The sequence below is a fragment of the Coturnix japonica genome, chromosome 1, assembly GCF_054131305.1.
Source record: "Coturnix japonica strain WE chromosome 1, WE-NBRP24, whole genome shotgun sequence".
Lineage (NCBI taxonomy): Eukaryota > Metazoa > Chordata > Aves > Galliformes > Phasianidae > Coturnix > Coturnix japonica.
In genome coordinates this window covers 27,691,647-27,712,219 of record NC_140663.1, presented here as the reverse complement: position 1 = coordinate 27,712,219, position 20,573 = coordinate 27,691,647, and the positions used below count along the sequence as shown (strand labels likewise).

The 20,573-nt window shown below is 41.2% G+C and overlaps 1 protein-coding gene across 6 annotated transcripts in view; it reads left to right on the top strand.

Moving 5' to 3' along the window:
- SCAF11 (SR-related CTD associated factor 11) overlaps positions 1 to 18,845 on the top strand; it is a 35,881-nt gene extending 17,036 nt beyond the window's left edge. For 5 of the 6 annotated variants that reach the window (XM_015855006.3, XM_015855013.3, XM_032443227.2 and 2 more), the window contains exons 4-15: positions 859 to 936; positions 2,214 to 2,311; positions 2,430 to 2,497; positions 3,118 to 3,164; positions 4,081 to 4,187; positions 5,101 to 5,190; positions 6,237 to 6,343; positions 8,301 to 10,811; positions 12,457 to 12,800; positions 14,964 to 15,182; positions 15,608 to 15,727; positions 16,069 to 18,845. In XM_015855006.3, the coding sequence (XP_015710492.2) occupies positions 859 to 936; positions 2,214 to 2,311; positions 2,430 to 2,497; positions 3,118 to 3,164; positions 4,081 to 4,187; positions 5,101 to 5,190; positions 6,237 to 6,343; positions 8,301 to 10,811; positions 12,457 to 12,800; positions 14,964 to 15,182; positions 15,608 to 15,727; positions 16,069 to 16,197 (3,918 nt within the window). In that variant the 3' untranslated portion in view covers positions 16,198 to 18,845. Of the gene's footprint in view, positions 1 to 858; positions 937 to 2,213; positions 2,312 to 2,429; positions 2,498 to 3,117; positions 3,165 to 4,080; positions 4,188 to 5,100; positions 5,191 to 6,236; positions 6,344 to 8,300; positions 10,812 to 12,456; positions 12,801 to 13,138; positions 14,245 to 14,963; positions 15,183 to 15,607; positions 15,728 to 16,068 lie in introns of those variants that run through there. The other variant, XM_085536426.1, reaches the window with a different exon arrangement.
- The last annotated feature ends 1,728 nt before the right edge of the window (positions 18,846 to 20,573 follow it).

Genomic DNA, 20,573 nt, shown 5'->3' with positions numbered 1-20,573 from the left:
GATAAAATAACCTTGTTTCACTCTTGCAAAGTAAAACCTGAGCTGTTTTAAACACGGGAATCTGTTCCCTGCAAAAAGGGGAGAAGTGGTGCATTCAGATAGATGCGTAAGTGGAGCAGAAATCCATTTGCTTTTGATCTGTCCAGTTTTGTGATGCTACGAAAAGCGGTGTGGAAGGGGACTGGCTCTGGTTTGAGCTTGGTTTCTTTCAGCTCTTTTACCTCCATTCATGTGAATTTCTGGATGGTGGGCTGTTGGGAGTTTAGTGTTTTATTTGTTCAGTCCTATTGCTGGCAGTGCCACTAAATAATAGTGTCAGTTTGCAGTATCGTTTACTGAAATTGTGGGAGGAACTGGTAAGCACGGGAAGATAATTATGTCTTAAACACGTGCTGGCAACATGCGATAGACCAGCAGTGCATTGTGGTTCTTGGCTGTATATGGGGACTTTCTCATGTTTTGTTGCTTCTGGATCAGTATTGGAAGTGCCACAATGTAGTGGGCATCTTTTAAATCCTCCAGTATCTTTTGAACAGAAATCAAACATCAGGAGATGTGCCAGTGAGCTCCACACTTGTTAGAGGACTGAAACTAAGAAGTGAAACTGCTGTGTATGATATCTGTCCCCACCTGCATTCTGTAGCTATGAACTGTTTTATTCCTAGTGTTTGTTAATGTTCTGTGCTCAGCATTAAAGAGTGAAGACAATATTTGTGCATTGGTATAAACCAGCATTACCTACTAGGGATTTACCTTCCTCTAGTTCTGTTAGCTGCTATATTATTGGATAAAAGTACCCAAACCTGAGATTTTCCATAGCTTACTATAAATTTTGTAATGGGAACAATAATTTTTCAGACGCAGGCTTCATGTCCTATTGATCGCAGACCATTTCGAGCAGTATGTCAGCTTGGTGCATTAGAAGATCAGATAAAGGTACGTTTCAGGCCTACTTTTTCTTACATAGCTTCAGTTGTATTAACGTGTGAATTAAGCTGCAGCCTTTTATTCTGATGTCTGTGTTAAATAAAACTCCTTAATGAAATAATTACAGCTGTAATGTTTATATTGCGTACTTGAAGCTAGGAATTGCTCTAATAATTTTTTGAAACAAAATGTTTACAGTAATAATAATCATAATGTTGTTATTGGTGCTGCCTACTGTTTTTGAACATTCCTGATCTATCCAGGAATAGAGCTACAGTATTTGTTCTCCAAGTACTTTTTAAAACTAGGTTATGTAAACGAGTGCTAAATTAATAAGCATGTGATCTTGTATATTCTTTTAAGCTAAGAGAAATTTTATATGTTCATGGTTTCCAATTCAGGGACAAAAACAAACAAATGGAGGAGGGATCAGTTAATGCTAAGCATTGCTTAGCCTCAATTTCTGTATCTTTTCACCTTTCAGTTCTGAAAATCACTGCTGTGCAGAGCAGGTTATCAGTCAAGAAATTTAAATAGTGATGGACCATCTTGAAAACACATATAGAAAGATGCTGATATTCTCACTCACGGTTTGAGGTTCTGTGGTAAACTTGTGGTTGCAAGTAATTCAAAGCTACTGGCTTTGCTTTAGGCCATGCTTAGGGAATGGGTTCCTCCTGGCCATTTCTTGTGCTTCTGGAGCCCCAGGTACTCAACTGCAGAGCAACAGGGTGGCAGTATCATGTTCTGTTGTTTTTTTTTCTTAAGAACCACAGAAGCAGCTGAAGGCAGATGAGCTGAAGTTTTCATTTGGAAGAGTTTCCAGGCCTTATCAAAATCAGTTTTGAACTGCGTTATGAAAAGTAGACAAAGAATAAGAGCCCTACTCTGAAAAAGAGCAGTAGGGACGGGTGGAATTTGTACTGAGAGTTGTTGACGTGGTGGTCAGTGTTAGCAGGGGGCAGTGCTGGCTGCTTGCCCATCGTGGTATTCAATAACTAGAACACTAATAGCTTAAAAAATAACAAGGTTGAGATTCTAGAAAAAGGCAAAATTAAATGTGTAGCGAATGGAAATGCAGCCAATGAAGCAACTTTTTCCTCCATTTGATGAAAAAAAATCTTCAAATCTGTAAACTGCGAGATGAAGGAAGCAATGATCTGAGAATAGTTCCAAGGCCTTCTGTTTGAGCTTATTTCTGTGTAGATCTTAAGGGAGCTTGAATACATTTATAGTCTGTGTTTCCTAAGGTTCTAAACTGGACTGACTTCGTTTTTTCGATGCAGATTCATGTAGAAAAACAGCAAAAGAGAAAGAATGAGGAGGAATGCTGTACCCAGAATAAGGAAAAATATAGCCATGTGAAGATAAGAAGATTCCTGAGGTTGGTAGTGCACTTAATATTCAACATTCTAATTGGAATTATCCAAAAGCTTACAGAAACTAAAATCATTTTTAAGTTTAAAAGTTTGTATAATAATTAAACTCCGTTAATGTTGCAGAAGAGCTGTATGTTCGGACAGAGGGCCCTTAGCAGCAAAATGGAGGAAAGTTGTAAAGAAAAAATACAGTAAGTTGTTATTTGTTCTCTGTTTGCTAGAATTACTGGATTTTATGGTGCAACTCTTGTATTGCTTTTCTTGATGTGCCTTTTTTTTTTTTTTCTTTGATATTATATCATTATTGTTTATATTTGCACATATAAAACAAACGCCAGGGAATTGAAGCTTGGAAGAACAAAGTCGCAGTATCAGGAACTACTGTACTCCCCTTACTGGGAAGATACCTCTTCCACTTCAGTCACAAAGGAGCTGTATTTAGTTTCAGTGTAAGGTCATTTTATTTAACGCATTGCTGACTCACAGCCAATGGTAAGCAAAGACCAGGAAGGCTTTTTACTGAGAGTTCAGAAACAAGAAGCACTTAGCAACATTATGAGGCTCAGTTGGTGGGTACTGTTCTGTGTATTCATAACTCCTGAAAATGAACAAGTGTCGGAAGCAATGAGAAGTAGTTGATGTATGGAGATTATTCTGAAGATTTTCCTTTTACTGAAGTTGTGTAAACACATTGCAGATCATCTCGAGATGCTTTTTTATTAGCATCTTACTGTGTTAACAATTGTAACAACCAGTTTAAAAGCTAAAACGTTGAAGTCTAGATCACAGTTTTGCTTCTTGTTTCACACAGGTAATGTTTTGTCTGACAAACAAAACAAGAAGGCTCTGTCTGCAAAGGTAAGCTTTCTGTCACTCAGCTTGGATCAGTGCTTTCCTGATTGTAGGTAGTTAACCCGTAAACTTGTTTGCATGAGGTAGTTGTATGTAATTGATTTCATTTTAGAATCTTAGAATCCTTAGAATTCAAAGGGACATTTAAGGCCATCCAGTCCAACACCCCTGCAGTGAACAGAGACATCACAGCTAGGTCAGGTTGCTCAGAGCCTGGTCCAGCCTCACCTTGAAAGTCTCCAGGGAATGGGGCATTTGAGAGGACGTTCAGTGTTTAATTTAATTATCCACTGTGTGTTCAACATTTGAAAGAAAGCGCTCATTTTCTAATTGCACTTTATGAAAATGTCTGTGGAACGGTTGGAAACCCCTTTCTTCTGTAATGGGGGGGAAGATGCTAATGGTCAAAACCAGAGCATCTTTAAAACGTTGTTATAACATCTTAGGAGAAAGTTGCTGTGATGCAATGGATAATGGTACTGTCAGCTGGCTTTCTGTTCCAAAGTATCATAGATCATGTAGAAAATGGCTACACACTTGAGACGTAAATAATGAATGTCTGCTTACAAAGTTTGATTTTTCTTCAGAGTAAATATTTCCTGTGAGTTCTCATCCTAAAATATGGATGATAGGCAATGAATAGGAATGTCTCATTCAAATTCCAGCTGGCGTTATCCCTTGAGGTGACGGGATACATGGCAAAAGGAGGTCACTGTAGATTAGCGTGTCAGTCTGGGAGCTGTCTGGAGGATTATTGTTCAGGGCTTTTTTAGTAGCCAGCCCAGTGCACAGCAGCAGAGTCAAGTTATTTACTGAACACAGTATTTGTTAGTTAGTTTTTTTGTTAGTTTGTTAGTTCAGTACACGTTGGTGTATTAAACGCTGATTATTTTGCTTTGCATGTTATGTTTTTTTTTTGTAGACCAGAAGACAGAGCTGCTGGAATGAGTGCTTCAGGACTGGTTTCTATAGTACGCTTCCAGCCAGTGGTACCAATGAAGAATCCTTTCTTAGCTGTAGAAATGACTGGTTAGTGTATACAAATGCTCAAAGTAAAATTAGGGTTACTGTATGTAGATACTGTAGCTCCTTCTGCTTCTGTATCTGTATGTCACTGCCTTGCAATATTTTGAAGTTTTACTGCTTTTATATTTGTTACAAATCAGCAGTTAAAAGATAAACACTTGCAAACACTTCAAAGTGAGTGCAGTTAAATCAGCATCCCAATATCTCCTATGTATTCAGCATAAAATATTTAAGATTGTGCTCTTGATTTCATTGATTTTAATAGGAGTTTAGCTCATATTTCAACTACTTTCAGAATTGAAGCCTGGAATAGAATAGGGCTACTCCTGTTATTCCCAGAGCAGGTAGTAAAAGAGCTAACAATAAATCTCCTGTTTTGTAGCAGAAACAATCGTGGGTTTTTCTTGTTGTTTGGTGACTCCAAGTGAAACACTTTGAATGGATGCAAAGATTTTGCATGATGAACTTAGGATTTAAAGAGCACGGCAGATGTTTTTCAGGAGGAGGAAAAGACTAGTTGAGGAATAGCCTAGAATAACATTATTTGGATAACGTGACCTTATAAACAGAGCACTGTTGGTGTTTTTTCAACAGTTCATAAATGTAAAATCCATACATGGAAAACATGCAACACAAACAAAGGAAGTACAAAGTTTCCCCCATCTTTCAGCTCCTCAGAACACATATTTTATGTCCTGTTTTACATTTTCTCTGCCTAAAAGTATATTTGGGACTTATGTTACCCTTTCTACGACTGTTTTTCCTTTCAAACTGTATATGCATATGCTTGTATCATAGCTGCTGAAATTTATAATACAGTTAATTTGAAAAATAGCAATTGATAAAAGCAGTTATTTCAATAAGGAATTCTAATAGTAAAAATGTATTATTAAATGACGTGATATTTGTATTTTAGTACAGAATTCACAGAAGTCAGTGCAATGATCAGGCAGAAGAGACAAGAACTGGAACTGTCCTATTCGTCAGTGCTTGCTAGAGTTGAAAGGTGTGTCATGCTATTTTATGTGAGTGGGTATCCTTCTGTATTTTGTAGTACTTTCCAGTGATCGCTGTATGAGCACAGTAACTGCATTTACATGTGCACCTGTCACTTCTCACAAAAATGCAAGCTTACACCTGTTTTTCCACTTAATCTGCAAGGTCGTGTATCTGAGCTCTTTAAATCATTTCTATCATTAAAGACCAGTGAGTGTTTGTTCTGATGTCAGTCTGACTCTGACTTCCCTTCATGGGTTGTTCTTTCTTTTCTTCTCTGGCTGTTTGTAATCAAATTGATATAGAAAGAGCAAGAGGAATGAAACAAAACACGAGAAATTTGTTGCCAGAGAGCAGATTAATGAGCATTAAAACATACCCTAATGATATTTTCATGAATCTAAAGCAGAAGTATAAAAACAGATTTAAGGTAAAATAATAATAATAATAATAATAATAATAATAATAATAATAATAATAAAAGTCAAAGTGGCTCTCTTTGGTATTAATTCTACAACATACCTCTGCCTGTGGCGTAAAATGGACTACAGAAATTGGATAAGAGATTTTTGATTATAACTACAAGCTGCACTTGGGATTTAAGTAGCAAGTTATGTATTTCTTTTTACACACACGTTCCCTCGGGGAAAGTTTAATTTCAACTCAATGGTAGCTTAAAAGTAGTAAATTGCAGCTAAATTTTTGCAGCCTTTCTCATATTTCTGCAGGAAAAAAACACTGTTCTCACACTGAGGTGCTGTATTAGCATTCAGGATTGTCCTTCCAGTAGCATAGTCTACTAATTTGAAATACTCTCTTTGTTACAGCTGTGTTTGACTTGAAGTATACATCGCTTTAACATACCATACTTTCTTCTAACTGTTTTACCAGATTAGACCTTACAGTAAGCCTGAAAGAAGGAAAGCTTTGTTTTCTGTCAGCTGTGTGTTTCCCTCTACACTGTGAGGTAGAGGTCTTGTGTTTGCATAATATTCTTCATGCATTCTTTCCAAAACGTCCTGCAAACAACTAACACTAACGATTTTACTTTTACAGAACTCCTGTAGTGTCTTATGGAGCTGAAGCTGAGACCTTTCTTCTCACTTCCACTGCAGTGGCAGGGACGGTTCTTCCAACAAATATCAGGCCTTTGGAAAACTTGGGTAAACTTTTTTTTTGTAAGTTTTCTTTATAGCTAATGTGGAGTATTGTTAAAATGTGATGCTCAAAATTCAAAGCAGAGTGTACGTAGTTGCAGTTGGGAACAAAATGTTGTGAAGTTCGATGGCTGTTTCGAAATCAGCTTATTTCTGAAATTGGAGTATACAACTTGAACCGTACGGAAAACAAGTGTTGGATTTAGGAACTTAATTCAGCTCCTAAATTCAGAGCTTTCTTTCATGTTACAGCTCGTTTTCCTATTTAAAGATACCCTGCATTATGATACATTCTGAGTTGCTTGATGTATTCCAGTGGTACGTTTCCTGACTGAACAGAATAGTCTGGAAACTGCAACATATGGATCCGTATATTTGCAAACTCAACAGGGCAGAAATTTGCAGAGGTGCTTTAAGCTCCAAAGTGTGACAAGAATTCAGCACAAGACAAGATATGGAAGGAGCTACCTTTCCCCAGTTGCTTTAATTGCAATCTCTCCATACTCAGCTGGAATGTTGCTTCTCTTCCCATTGGTTGCACTAATTTCAGAAGTGGAAACAAAAGAGCACTGTCCTTTAAGTCTGGATTTGACTGGACCTTCTTTGAATTTGAAATTAGGCTACTTTCATTTGACGAGTAGGAAAAAGATGGGAGAGATTTTGGTCTGTTTTGGCCTACTTGATTCAAGGAAGTAACTTATGCAGAAGAATGAAGTAGGAGGATGATTGAAGAAATGCTAATAAGTTCATAGTCCATGTTGTTAAATGTATTTATTTCACTTCCCCACTTGCCAGTAAAAAAAAATAGGTTACTTCCTCTGTCTTTTTTGTCAGTTTAACCGATGCTTAACTGTTTCTGCTTCTAGTAGTAATGAGCGTATGGTAGCTTCTATCTCTTGATTTCCCTTCTCCTTTTCACTTACACTGTCAGGCTTCTTTGCCGTGTACCAGAAATGGAGGGCAAAGTAATCAGTTTTTCTATTAGTTGAAGAGTGTTTTAAGCTCCAAAATACTTTTCAGTATTGGACAATTTAGAACAGATTAATTACCATTGATAATTCTGCAACTGATTTGCAAATACTGATGACATTTTCAGCTACTAAGGCAGAGTGTGAAAGTAAATGCCTTTATGCTGTCTTCTGGGAGAAGTGGGAAACGGAATCTTTACAAGGGAAAGAAAAAGGATATGTTTTTTAAATATACATTTTCAAATACTTTTTCTGACCTGCCCAGGTGAGAAGTTAAACAATACTTTAAACAAGCATTGAACATTTTCTCTACTAAAGGTGAGATTCTGAAGTGTGAGGTTACCAAGCTAAAAAGACAGCAGATAAATTGATTTATGTAAATACGCTTTTGCCATACCTAAAGTGGAGTTCAGTTATTTAATGTAGTAGATTCTTTATGCTGTGGACAAAGTGGAAGACAGACATCAACACTGAAACTTAAAACATTTTAGTGTGTGGACTAAAATTTAAGTAATCTTCAGATTTGACTTGAAGACTTCATGCCTATGAGGATCATGCAGGAAATAGGAGGCAGAGTCTTCAGATTTCGCTAGTGGTTCTGATAGGTGTTGAATGTGAGGAATCCCTGTGGATGTTGGGCACATTCTGTGAGTGTTCCTTCCCTATCCAGTTTTTTATATCAGCATAAGAGAGGAAACACGTGGGGACAAATGTGGTATAATTGGGAATATTGTTATTGTCCATATAGCTATGTCAGCACTGCTGCATCTCCTGGTGCCTAGTATTTGATTTTTGTTATTCTGATTCCGTTCTTTAAATAGAGTCTGCACTGGGGTGGTGTGGACTTGATTTTAGCTAGTTAAGCTGTGGCAGCATTTCATACTGCATTGTATATTGTTTGATAATATCCATTAAACAGGAGTGTCATCTTATGCTCTTATTTGTATCTGTGTAAATGTTTATTACCAAGCATTAAGGTATTCTGCCTTTATTAGAATCTTTAGGGAAAGGATATGCTGTTGCGTGTGCCCAAGAAGGAGAAGAGAAAAAGCAAGCATCAGGTTCATCTGGCACTAGGGGAGCTAGAAGGAAGTCTGTTAATACTACTCCTAGAAGAAGGTCTACACGGAACACCAAAAATGAGACTCTGAGTCAGTCTCGGAGCTCACCTCGGTCAGGCAGTTCAGGGTGCAGTGCCCCTGATGGCAGTAATCCACCTCTGAATAAATCCTCTTCAGAATCAGAGAATGTTCTTCCAAAACGAAATACTAAAAGAGCAGGTAAACAACCAACACCTCTGGCTAAAAAGAAACTGAGAAGTTCTGCACGTTCTGAAAAATCCTCCAGTGATTCAGTGGATGACGATGATGATGATGATGTTGAGTCCGAAGCAGTTCTAACGGTAGATAAAGACCAGCAGTCTGATAACGAAAGCAGTAGTGCAAACCTTCCACAGAAAAATGATGCAGAAACAGAATCTGCTGATGTATTGGAAAGCTGTGATGAACATGCAGAAATTGAGGAAACTACAGGGGAACATGAGGAAGGTACTTCAGGCAATGGAGATGTAAGTTTTTCTGTCCAAGAATCTACAGTATTGACTGTAGGAGAAGGAAATCAAGAATTAGAAATAAAAGATCTTAATGAAGAAAATTTAGAACTTGGAAATCAGGATGCCTGTGAAAATACTCTTGAACAAGTGGGAACAGAGACAAGTCCCAGAGATAAACTGTGTGACCATACAACATTTGAAGATTCACACGAGATGTGTAGTCCTCAGGAAGAATTACTTGATAATATAAATACATTAACAACAATGCATCAACCAATAACTAGTCAAGAAAATGAATTAGTGGAGCATCCAGAGCCTTTGGAACAAGATCAGCCATTAGAGAGCCCCAGAAGTGAATTGCATGAGCATACAGAAACCGTAGAAGTAGATAATGCTAAGGCAGATGAAGAGACAGTAATGGACTGTGCAAGTGCAAACACTCAGAATGTTAAAAGTGATGAAGATAAGGAATTAGATGGGTTAATATGCAATGCTTCTACAGACACAGAGCAAGCCTTAAAAGAAAGCCCTGTGCCAGAGGGTGAAGAGAACAGAACTTCAGAGTCACCGACGATAAATGCTGAACGTAAACATTTTGGTGAGGATAACAATGAAATGATACCAATGGACTGTGACTCATTTTGCAGTGACCAGAACGAACCTCAGATTGAACAGTTGCCACCAGCTGAAAGTATAGAGCAGGGAAAAACGGACTCCTTACAGAGTGATGCAGCAAACTCTACATCAGCTTCAGGATTTTCTGATGAAAAAGGTGAAACTGTTCGCCAAGAAGGAGAGTGTCCATCAGAACCCAAAAAAGATAAAAAGACTCGAACAAGACGGTCTCGATTTCATTCACCATCAACAACTTGGTCTCCTTCTAGGAGAGATAGCAGGAGATCTCAGTCACCATCTCCTAAAAGGGAGACAACCAAAGAGAGGAGTTCCCGATCACCCAAGAAGGAAACTGTCAGGGAGGGAAGGAGATCCTTATCTCAGTCTCCGAAAAGAGAAACACTCAAAGATGAGAGAAAAACACCATCTCGATCTCCCAAGAGGGAAACTGCTGGGGAAAGGAGGAGATCGTCTTCTCGGTCAAGAACAAGGGATTCATCTCCAAGACAAAAATCTAGATCTCGAAGTAGTGATAGAGATTGTCAGAGAAGGGATCGTGGTAGAGAGAGAAGAAATAGGAGATGGTCCAGGTCCCGATCCAGGTCCCGGTCACGATCTAGGTCAAGATCACAATCAAGGACAAGAAATAAAGGTTCCTCATTCTCTAGAAATGAGAGGGATGGTCATTCACCTCGTTGGAAAGATAAATGGGCAAATGACAGCTGGAGGAGTCCCAGAGGAAATGATCGATACAGAAGAAATGATCAAGAGAAACAGAATGAAAGTCTAAAGGAGAAGGACAATATGGAAAAAACCAGTGATGCTCCGTGTTCTCCAGACAAGAGGAGGAATGATTGTCCAGACTGGGTAATGGAAAGGATAAACTCCGTTCCTGAACACAAGAACAGAGACAGGCCTCATTGGGAAGACAGCAGGCATGATAATTCAGGACAGTCTTGGAATAAGAACTTTGGTTCAGGTTGGATTCCAAATAGGGGAAGAGGTCATCGTGGCAGAGGTGGGCGTGGAAGAGGCGGTTTCACATATGGAGACTACAGTGAAAATCACTGGCAGAGTAGAAAACCTCTCTCAGGGAACTCAAATGGTTCTGGGAATGAGGCTACAAGGTTCTCAGAGCAGCAGCCATACAAGCGTAAGAATGAACAGGATTCTTTTGATACACCTGCTGATAGATCTGGGTGGACATCTGCGTCCAGCTGGGCTGTTAGAAAGACTTTACCTGCTGATGTGCAGAATTATTATTCAAGAAGAGGACGGAACTCATCAAGCCCGCAGTCTGGATGGGGAACTAGACAAGAAGAAGAGACACTTGAACAAGGTACATGCAGTTTTGAAACAAAGCTTAGTTGCAGATGCAGTAGATGAGTTAAATTCTACTCATGTTGTTCTTTTTGTTGCTTAGTTCTTCAAAACAAATTGGGGGTGAATTCATAGTAATTTTGCAATGTGGAGTGTGGATTCATAGTGTTCTGTCAGGGTTTTGATAGCTTTTTGATTTTTGCTTTAGGTCAGAATTTTTACGTAGCTTACAGACCAGGCAACAACAAAGAGTACAACTTTAAATCATTTTAGCTGAAGAGAAAACATCCTCTTTGTGGCTGCCTTTAGCATCTGCCTGCTTTTTAAAAAAGGTAATGTTTTTTCAGGGAGTCTTAGCTTTGCCTGTGCAGATGCACAATGTAGATATTAGGTTGGATAAATAATTACATGGACATTCATCTTGCTTCTAGAGAAGCTTTTTCCTGTGGATGGGGTTCATTCTGAATGCTAGTTAAGTTATCTACAGATCATTAACACTCTGAAGTAAATGGTAGATGTAAATTGTATTTAAAAATCACAAAACCAATTCTGAAGGCAACCATGCTTGCCCTTTCATGTTGTCATGTGGCTTTGTCTTTTGTTTTTATCCATTTTTATCCTACATGCCAGCAGTGGTGTTTTTCTCAGAGGCAGCTGCATCAAAAGCTTCTTATTTGGAGGCGAATTTGACAACCTTCAGTTTGCTGCAGGAAAATACACCAAACCTTTTAATTGCAAGCATCGTGCATTTTGCAGACATTATTTTCCATAGTTTGGGTTAGTCATACTAATGTTTTGATTCTAAACTCCAGATGAGGGTACGCTCTCAAAACTGGACAAAACAGACTTGTTTGGCATCAGGACGTGGTCCTGGGCAACCTGCTGTAGCTGGCCTTGTTAAAGGAGCGTTGGACCAGAGTGAAGCATGAGGGCTTAGATGCTGTTCCCTTTGAATGAGCTGTGAAAGGGTTCCTCAAGGAAGGGATTCTGAGGGAATGAGAAATGCATCCAGATTTATAATCCCTCATCCATAGCTCAGACCTAGCTGCTAGACTTCTTAAAGGCTCACTGCTTATACCTTACACTGTAACTTTTACTTTCTGCTAAAGGTAGGGTTGACATAGTAAAGTCATTTTGAAGAGTGTCACCCCCAAGAGGTTAGTTTTTTACTTCCAAACTTTACCTGTTGCACCATCACAGGGTTTTTAAATGATTTTCTGCATATTGACATCTTTCAAAATTGGTTGGCAGTGAGCGCATGGACAAAAGAGAGCAAAAAAAAAAATGTAGCTTACCCAATAGCACAAGAACTAAACGAGGTCTGTTGTCTTTCTGTTCCTTGGGAGAGAATTTTTGTTTCACTGTGGTGGAATAATGTATTGGCTGTGCTATGGGAACAGTGAAGAGTACATGGAAATTCAGAATGCAGACCTGCATAATAAGGTGACCTTTTTTTAAGCTCAGAAATGAGCACTTAGCCCAGCGATGTGTCTGGTGACAAGTACTGGGCAATAATGTGATGCAGTATCTTGGAAATGTTCAAATGGAGAACTCCTTTTGAAACTCTGTGCTTAGTGAAGATTTCAGACGACCTACTTCCACATTTTGCTTTATAAAAGATGGATTTTCTGCTTCATATATTATCTGTGTTTTTCTTCTGATAGATCCAAACCTCAAAGACCAAGGCAACCAGCAAAGTGATGGTTCTCAGTTACCAGTAAATATGATGCAGCAGCAAATGAATGTAATGCCACAAGTGAATGCACAGCACCAGCCTATGAATATGTTTCCATATCCCGTGGGTGTCCCTCCTCCTATGATGAATATGCAACGAAATCCTTTTAACATCCCCCCTCCAGTGCCCATGCATCTCCATACCGGAGTGCCTCTCATACAGGTAGCTGCTCCCACAAACTTGTCTCAGGGATTACCTCCGCCTCCACCTCCACCCCCACCATCTCAACAAGTCAACTACATTGCTTCACAGCAAGATGGAAAACAATTGCAGGTATGCTTTATCAGAAGCCATGGAAAAAGAGCACTACTGAAGTGGCTGGCATACTTAAGGGTTTCTTAAATTTAATACTACCAACTTGATAAACTTATACTTGCAGTTTCTTTCTCTCTTGCCTGTCTTCTCTCACCACACATCAGATTTTAAGCAGAAGTGTCCATGAGAATTAGAATCATTAGGGGATCGTAGCTTTTAGATAGCACCACCATTGTTTTGTTTGTGGTAGTGAGATGTTCCAGCTGGTAATGGAACACTGAAAATTCTTCTCTATTGTCCATTTACATTTTTCTCTTTAGCTTTGGGAATAATCAATTTCAAATTTTCCTCTTCAGAATCAGGGGATGCTTGAATCCCCTTTCTGCAGCCTGGAGAAAGTGACCTCAACACCTTTGTTGCAATTCTCATCCCTTGGTTTGTTGCATGAACAGAGGAAAGTTATCAAGTACTTCATGGCATCAGTTTATTCCACGCTTCCATTCTCCAACTGTCACTGTCTCAGCTCAACCCACCTCCACTGCCACATTTTCTATTCTGTTTAATCTTTTGAGCCTTTTTGTTAATAATTTCCAAGTTTTCTATGGTAAGCTTTACTTATCCCTTCTTGCAAGATTCTCCTGGCATTGGGTGCCCTATTTGAGACCTAACTTTTGCTTTATTACTCAAGTTTCAAAAACTCTGCTGTGCTTGGGCATTGTTTTGTGCCTTCCAAGACAGCCTAAAACGTCTTCTGTGTACGTTAGGTCCTCTTGTAGCCAGCTGTTTATATTAAGAGCTTTTGTATCAGAGAAAGGAAAATGAACAGATTCCGAAACAGTGAATGGCCTTGGAAGGAGATTTAACATCAGTCTGTGATGTACATAGGCTTAGTAAGGGCTTCAGTGAGGTTTGTCCTCCCCTTCTGTTGCAGGCCACCTGCTTTAATTTAAAATGCTTTGCCCTGCATTGCAGGTGGAAAAAAATGTTCTAGAACAACAATTTCTAAGCCTGTTTTCATCAATACCTGAAAATGTGAAATGTATTGATAAATTCTTAACGTAGTGATGTTAACAGAATGCTGCTGTTAACCATTCATGTATTCAGGAGGAAAAGTTCCATGGGAAATAGTGAGGCTGCGGGCCATATGAGATGCCTGAATAGAGAAACAGCAAGATACTATTTGAACTAAAATGCCCGTAGATTACCTGTTGGTTTCATTTGTGCTGTCTGTAATTAAAATGTTTTCACAGTTGGAAATTCCATACACTTGATCGCTAAAGCACAAGAAGCCAGGATGTGTTTTGTGAACCACTGTGAAATGTACCTAGTGAGGCAGTAGGCACAGCGCTGTAAAGACTGTGTGTTGCCCCAACATAGAGGCATTTGTTAGGAAACCCATTGGTGTATCTGTTGCTGTTCTCTATCAGCAGTGCTCGTGGTGCCCTTTGGTGATGTCTGGAAATGCGTAGTAAATGGCTTTTCCTTCAGAACAGGTACAGGTGCTTCAAGGAGCAGCAGTTCATCTCTAGCCTTGAGTAGACAATAGGTGTTGACGTTTTTGAGATTCCCATAGAAGTTCACGCTGGTAACAAACATGAAAATAAATGTTTTCAAAGCAGCATCGTTATTATAGAGTCATAGAACCAGAGAACAGTTTGGGTTGGAAGGGACCTTTAAGATCACTTAGTTCCAACCCCCTGCTATCTGCAGGGACCCCTCCCTCCAGACCAGACTGCTTAAAGTTCCATCCAACCTGGCCTTGAGTGTTTCCAGGGAGGGGGCATCCACAACCTCACTGGGCATTAATCTCGTGTACGGAATAGAGACCTCCTTTTCTCTTCAGTGACAATTAAAGACGTTCTGTAGCTGTAAGGTTCCTTCAGAATGCACTAAGGCCACCCTGCTTCTGCGCAGTATATTTTGTTACAGGGATCTCCGTTGGGGCCAGAATCTAACTATTGTAGCAGTAGTGTGGTGGATGCCTTCCTTTTCAAATTTTTCTGTCTTTTGAGTAGATTTGATAATATTTGCATATTTTCCAGAATGATGAAGTGTGGAAATGACCTGATGAACCAAAGCGTGTGCTATTGATGCTTTTACGGTAGCTGCTGAAAGAGGGAGAAAGATGTGTTATCTTTCAGTATGAGAATGTTTTAACTACCAATAGCTTCTTAAAAACAGGGTATTCCTAATGCTGCTCATGTAAGTAACAACATGAGCGCTCCAGCCTTGCCTGCTCCAGCAGCAGTCCTGGGAAATGTGGGAACTGTTCAGGGACCAACTTCTGGCAACGCGACGTCATCGAGCCACGTGAAGGGCTCTAATGCAGCTGTAAAACTGGGAGAAAACAAAGCAAGTGTAACAGTGGAAGCCAGCGCAGACAGCTCGAAGAAGGACCAGGCAAGTTCACAGTGTCTATATGTGTATGTCTATGTATGTGCATGTGTAATATGCCTATATATAATTTTTTTATATTCTGAGACCCTGGTAGCACCTCTTGTGTATATCCCTTTATACACCTCATCCTGTCATCTGTGTGATACGCTGTGGCAGCTCTGGGCTATAACCAACCAGCAGCTCTTTGGAATGTGGTCTTTAAAGCAGCTCTATTACAAGTATTACTGTAAATGCTGTGGGACAGCGTTCCATACTGAGTAAACACAGTAAAAACTTTCTCCTAAGTGCTGGAATTTGAGTAAGGGGAGAATAGGTTTTCTAGTCCTTTGTAGAGACTTCTGTCTGATAAATCCTGTGATGGATAAACTCACGTGTAGGCATTGAAAAAATAATACTTGTCTGTTTGTGGGTTGTTTTTTTTTTGTCAGAAATTGCTAATTCAAGAAAAAGCAGCACAAGAAGTCAAACTGGCTATTAAACCTTTCTACCAAAATAAAGACATCACTAAGGAAGAATATAAGGAAATTGTGCGGAAAGCTGTAGATAAAGTAAGTTGTCTATTGATAAGGCATGAAATGCGGGTGTTCCAGTTGACGTTGGGTTGGGTTGGATTTTCTGACCATGTGGGAGCAGCTCGTAGTTGCTGGGAGGGAGAACAGGAAAAGCAAAAACACCCTTTCTCTGTTCAGATGAGCTCGTCCAGCTCCTGGGATCAGAGCTCACTTATTGACTGGCAGAGTTGAGCAGGGATTGGGAGGTAGTTACTTGTGGAGTTTTGGCGCCGTCCAAAGTTACATGGAGACGTGGGCTGCTGGGAGACCAAATACTGTGAAGCGATGCCTGACTGCAACTATTTGAAGAGTTTCTTTCTTCTTTAAAACTGTCGTAGGTTTGTCACAGCAAGAGTGGAGAAGTTAATTCTGCAAAAGTGGCCAATCTGGTGCGAGCGTATGTAGACAAATACAAACACTCACGGAAAAAGAGCGCGGAGGAGGCGGTCTCCTATGAGAGGAAATGATGTCGTTTCAGTTCTTACTTTTATTCTCTCTGCAAAGTGCAATTTCATCACAAACCGTTCGCTGAAAATCGGACACGGCTGTGCTTTGAATCTGGGTTTGATAAATGATTTTTCAATGTAGTATATGATGTTTTGTTCTAAAGAGATGCAGAGCTGCAGGGCCACTTCTTTATTCCTTTTTAAGAGCAGATGTTTAAAAAAAAAAAAGAAAAGGTGTAAAGAAGAATCGTTAGGAATGTACGATTGTGTGGATACGTAGATGTACAGCATTTTGACTTCAATGGCAGTGCATTAAATTAGAAACTTGTCTGAATACGTTGATTTTTGGACCAGGTATGTACAGTACATCTAATCGGTCAGATGACGAGGGAGTCTTTTTGTTTTGATTTCTCAGTGATAGCGAAGATTAAATAATGTACTGCCTTGACAGATGCTTTGAGCGTTAAATGGACAGGCTGACCGCAGGGCTCGCAGTGTGTATATACAGAGCACATGGAGTTGTCTGAACAGAAGAACTGTTTGGATTTTAAAAGGAAAAACCATGAACAGTAAAGCTCGGTGCCCCAGCTGAAGGGCGCTGCCGATCTGTTGTAACACCAAATAAAAGTTATGCTGCTCGGTTTTGTTTGTGACGTTTTTCCGTTTGTTTCAAAGTAGTGGGATGAACTTGATGAATTTTTATGTGCTGAATGCCTTCAGTCACCCACCACACACCGACAACCTCAGCTCAGGCCTAATCCTGCCCTCAGCTAACACAGCAGCGGGAGCTTCTGTGCTGCAGCTGGATGTTCGGGCACACCAGCTCCTTGTTTCTTCAAGCAAGACCAAGGAAAGTTGGAGTTGGTTCCTGGGCTGCTCAGAGACTGTCAGGTGTACCAACCTGAGCTGTGCCCTTCTTCCCTTTGTTAGCCAGGGCCTGGAGCGTGGAGCACCTGACTGCCGTCAGTGGAAGTGCACCACATAAGTGCAGCGGCTTTTATGCTTCCTCAAGCACTTGCTCTAGAGAGGTTAGCGGAGGTACCACAAGCGTTCTGAAAGCAGATCCGGAGTCATTAAATGTGCTAGAAGAATGCTTTCACCTCATGTAGAGCGAGTGTTACTGAGAGGGCGGCAGTGAGGGTTGCTGAGATCAATACAAGCTCCGAATCCTTCCACATTTGAGCAGGAACGGAGCCTTTCTCTGAGCTTCACTCTGAGACAGAAATGCTTTCCTCAGGGAGAGGTGCTTCACCTCAGCGCTGCCCTCAGGCCTGGCTGCGTTGCCTTGTTGAGGGGCTGCTTCACCAGCAAACCATGCAGACAGAGATGTTCCTCATAGCTTGTCTTGACAGCCAGTAATTCCCCAAGTCACCTTTTCTTAACCAAGAGCCCACTCTTACCCTGTAAGTAACTTCTGAACTAAGGGAGGTACAGCGGTAAAAGAAAAATAAGAATGTGATGCTTCTCAATTATAACTTTATACAGACTTAATGAAGCCTTTGAGTGTCTGTATTTATTTTTGTGTGCCTAAATAAAAGTACTATGTAAATTAGAAACTGCTATCATACGTTTTCTACAGTTGAGCCAGGTTTTAGTGTTTTCAGAAGCCTCAGTTTTACAGTGTGGCAGCAGTTTGTATGAGTTCGAGAGCTCTTTTAAGCCAGGACAGGTTGGCACTTTGGAGAATTGTAGCAAATGATTGCTATGTCTGTCCTGGTTTATCACGCCATGTGTACTGATTTTTATTGCATTTTACTTCTCTGGATTTTGGGGTTTTAATGACTTTTTGTACCTTGATACAGTTGAGCCTTCATATAGAGCTCCCTTCGGGAGCCATGTAAATGTGTCTTTCTTATAAAGGAGAGGTGGAAATGGATGGGGGGTGGGTGATGATGTAGTGCCTGAGCTGGAGATGTGGGGTCACCGATCCCATTTTGCAGCTCCTGTTGGGTCCTGAGCTGCCACATGCCGCCATCTTGGTGGGGCGGTGGCTGTAGTGATCCTCCGCTGTATTTCAGCACGAAGAATATGGGATGGATTAGAATGTGATCAAGAACTTTACTTTGTACAATGGAATATTTCAGAACTTGACAGAAAAAGATATGCAATTCATTGCAATTTCTATGCTGAATTTACAAACAAAAACCTTACTTATTGCCTTAATACATGGACTCTTCCTGTTTTTCCCCAAAAGCAGTTCGGTCTCTGTTGGTGTGACTGCCCATGAAGGTGTGTACGTTAACCTTGTGGCCATGTATCTGTTAAGATGGTATGAGAGCTGTATTCCTATTTATTGAAAGTCTTGTACTGAAACTCGTGCATGCACTAATACTGAAGGCAAGTGCTGGGAGCGCAGAGCCCAGCCCGTCCCTCTGTGGTATCCAAAACCCATTTGGTCCACGTTGCCTTGAGGGAAATAAATAACAACAGAACTGTACTTTCTATGAACTCAGGCAAATCAGAAGCGTTTTTCCCTGCACTCCTCCCACTGCCTCGCTGTGCATGCTGCTTGAATGTCTCATCCTGAAGATAAGATGTGTGCTGGGAGCGCAGTGGCTGTACACAGTTACTGTACGGTGTTTGTAGCATGAGGCCGGAGTGCTGTCTACTGAAAGAAAGAACTAGTTTTGTGTAGTGCTTAACGTTTTCTAATAAATTCTTTTCACTAAGCTGTCAGGACTCAGTGTTTGGTCTTCAGTGGCTCTGGCTCAAGGTTTACTGCAGAAAGAAGCAGTAGTAATTAATGCTGCTGTGCATATGCGTATTTCTTTTTACTCCTCCTCCACTGAGGAAAATACACTAATAGTTACTGAAAATGCACTAACAGATGGGTGTGGGGCTCACAGGTAGAGCACACCGCTGTGAGGAGCAGGAGTGGAAATGAAGGACACGACTCAGCAGCTTCACTGGGGACTGAGGTGTAGAGGTGCTGGGCTGATGAGGCTGAGAACACTTCAGAAGGAAGGCGAAGAGACAGTGCATGGCAAGGGCTGGGCTTGGGCTGCTGCTCCTTGGCTGTAGGAGGGTTGGAGACAGATAGATACCTCACACAGGTAGAGGGATGGTTGGGCTCAGTGCAGCAATGGAAGACAGGCAAATGGATGGCAGGCAGCAAAACATTATTGCCAAGAAAATATAGTAATGAGGAGGAACGTAATTAAGTAAACTGGCTGTAGTTAACTAAGAATAAACTGCCTAAATTGCAAATCCGTCTTATTTCCACAAACCTGCCTGGGGCCATGTGTGGTTCAGGTGTGCAGACAGCACAAACTGCCAACTCAGCCATTGCTGCAGAGAGGGTTTGGGCACATTTTGGCTGATGAATGCCCAGCTGTGCCAACAGGTGCTATTATTTCTACAGTGAGCACAGGGGGGTTCTGTACTGACTGCGGGATGGCCCTGCGTGGTTCTGTCAGTGGGACACTGAGGGAACGCCAAAGTGGCTGGGTCAGCAGCCATTGGCAGCGGTGCTCCTTGTTACCTCAGACACTGCGGTGTTTGGTCACAGCGGTCACAGAGCACATTATACAGAGTGCAGCTGCACTGCCATCCTGACGCCAACACCTGCCCGCCTCTGCAGCTGCAGCAGACCAGGCTGAGTCACAGCTCCACAGCTATAGGCCTTTCAAACCAGGCTTGTGCTTTGTGGACAGGCTGTGGCCGTGCTCAGTCAGTCTGCCAGCTGCTCCCCTGGCACTGGTGAAGCAGAGTAACATGCATAAAACATAAGCATTGCCTGTAGTGCACAGGCTTCGTCTGCTGGGAGCGGCTCAGTACCCGCGAGTGGGCCCGGCCGCCACGGAGCAATTTGGGCTGTCTGGGTGCCTGCAGTGAGCAATGCTGAGCAATGCTGAGCAATGCTGAGCACACGTCACCTCCAGGCCTCAGGTGGCAGATCTGCACGTTAGGCATCATCCCCTCACTACTCGTTACATCCCTCTCATTCTGTCACTGTTACCTGGGAGAAAAGGCCAACACTCACAACATTCTCCTTTCAAGGAGTTGTAGAGAGCAAGGAGGTCTCCCCTGAGCCTCCTCCAGACTGAACACTCCCAGTTCCCTCCCCACAAGGCCTGTGCTACACACCCTTCACAGTGTCATCCCCAGGGCCTCCATGTCTTTCTTGCAGTGAGGGGCCCAAAACTGAACACAGCACTCAAGGCACAGCCTCACCGGTGCTGAGTACAGGGCCACACACTGGGGAAGGCAGTGGAGGTGATGTCTACCAGGCTGAGGACATGGCCTGGGCTGAGGAAAGAGCTCTGCTGCTGCACAGCCATCAGAACAGAGAGCACAGACTGATCCAACCTCAAAGGATTTTGGCAGCAGGTTGTCATATGATTAGTCCAAAAATGCTGCAGAAATTAAACCTATAGCCACTGTGTATATATATATTA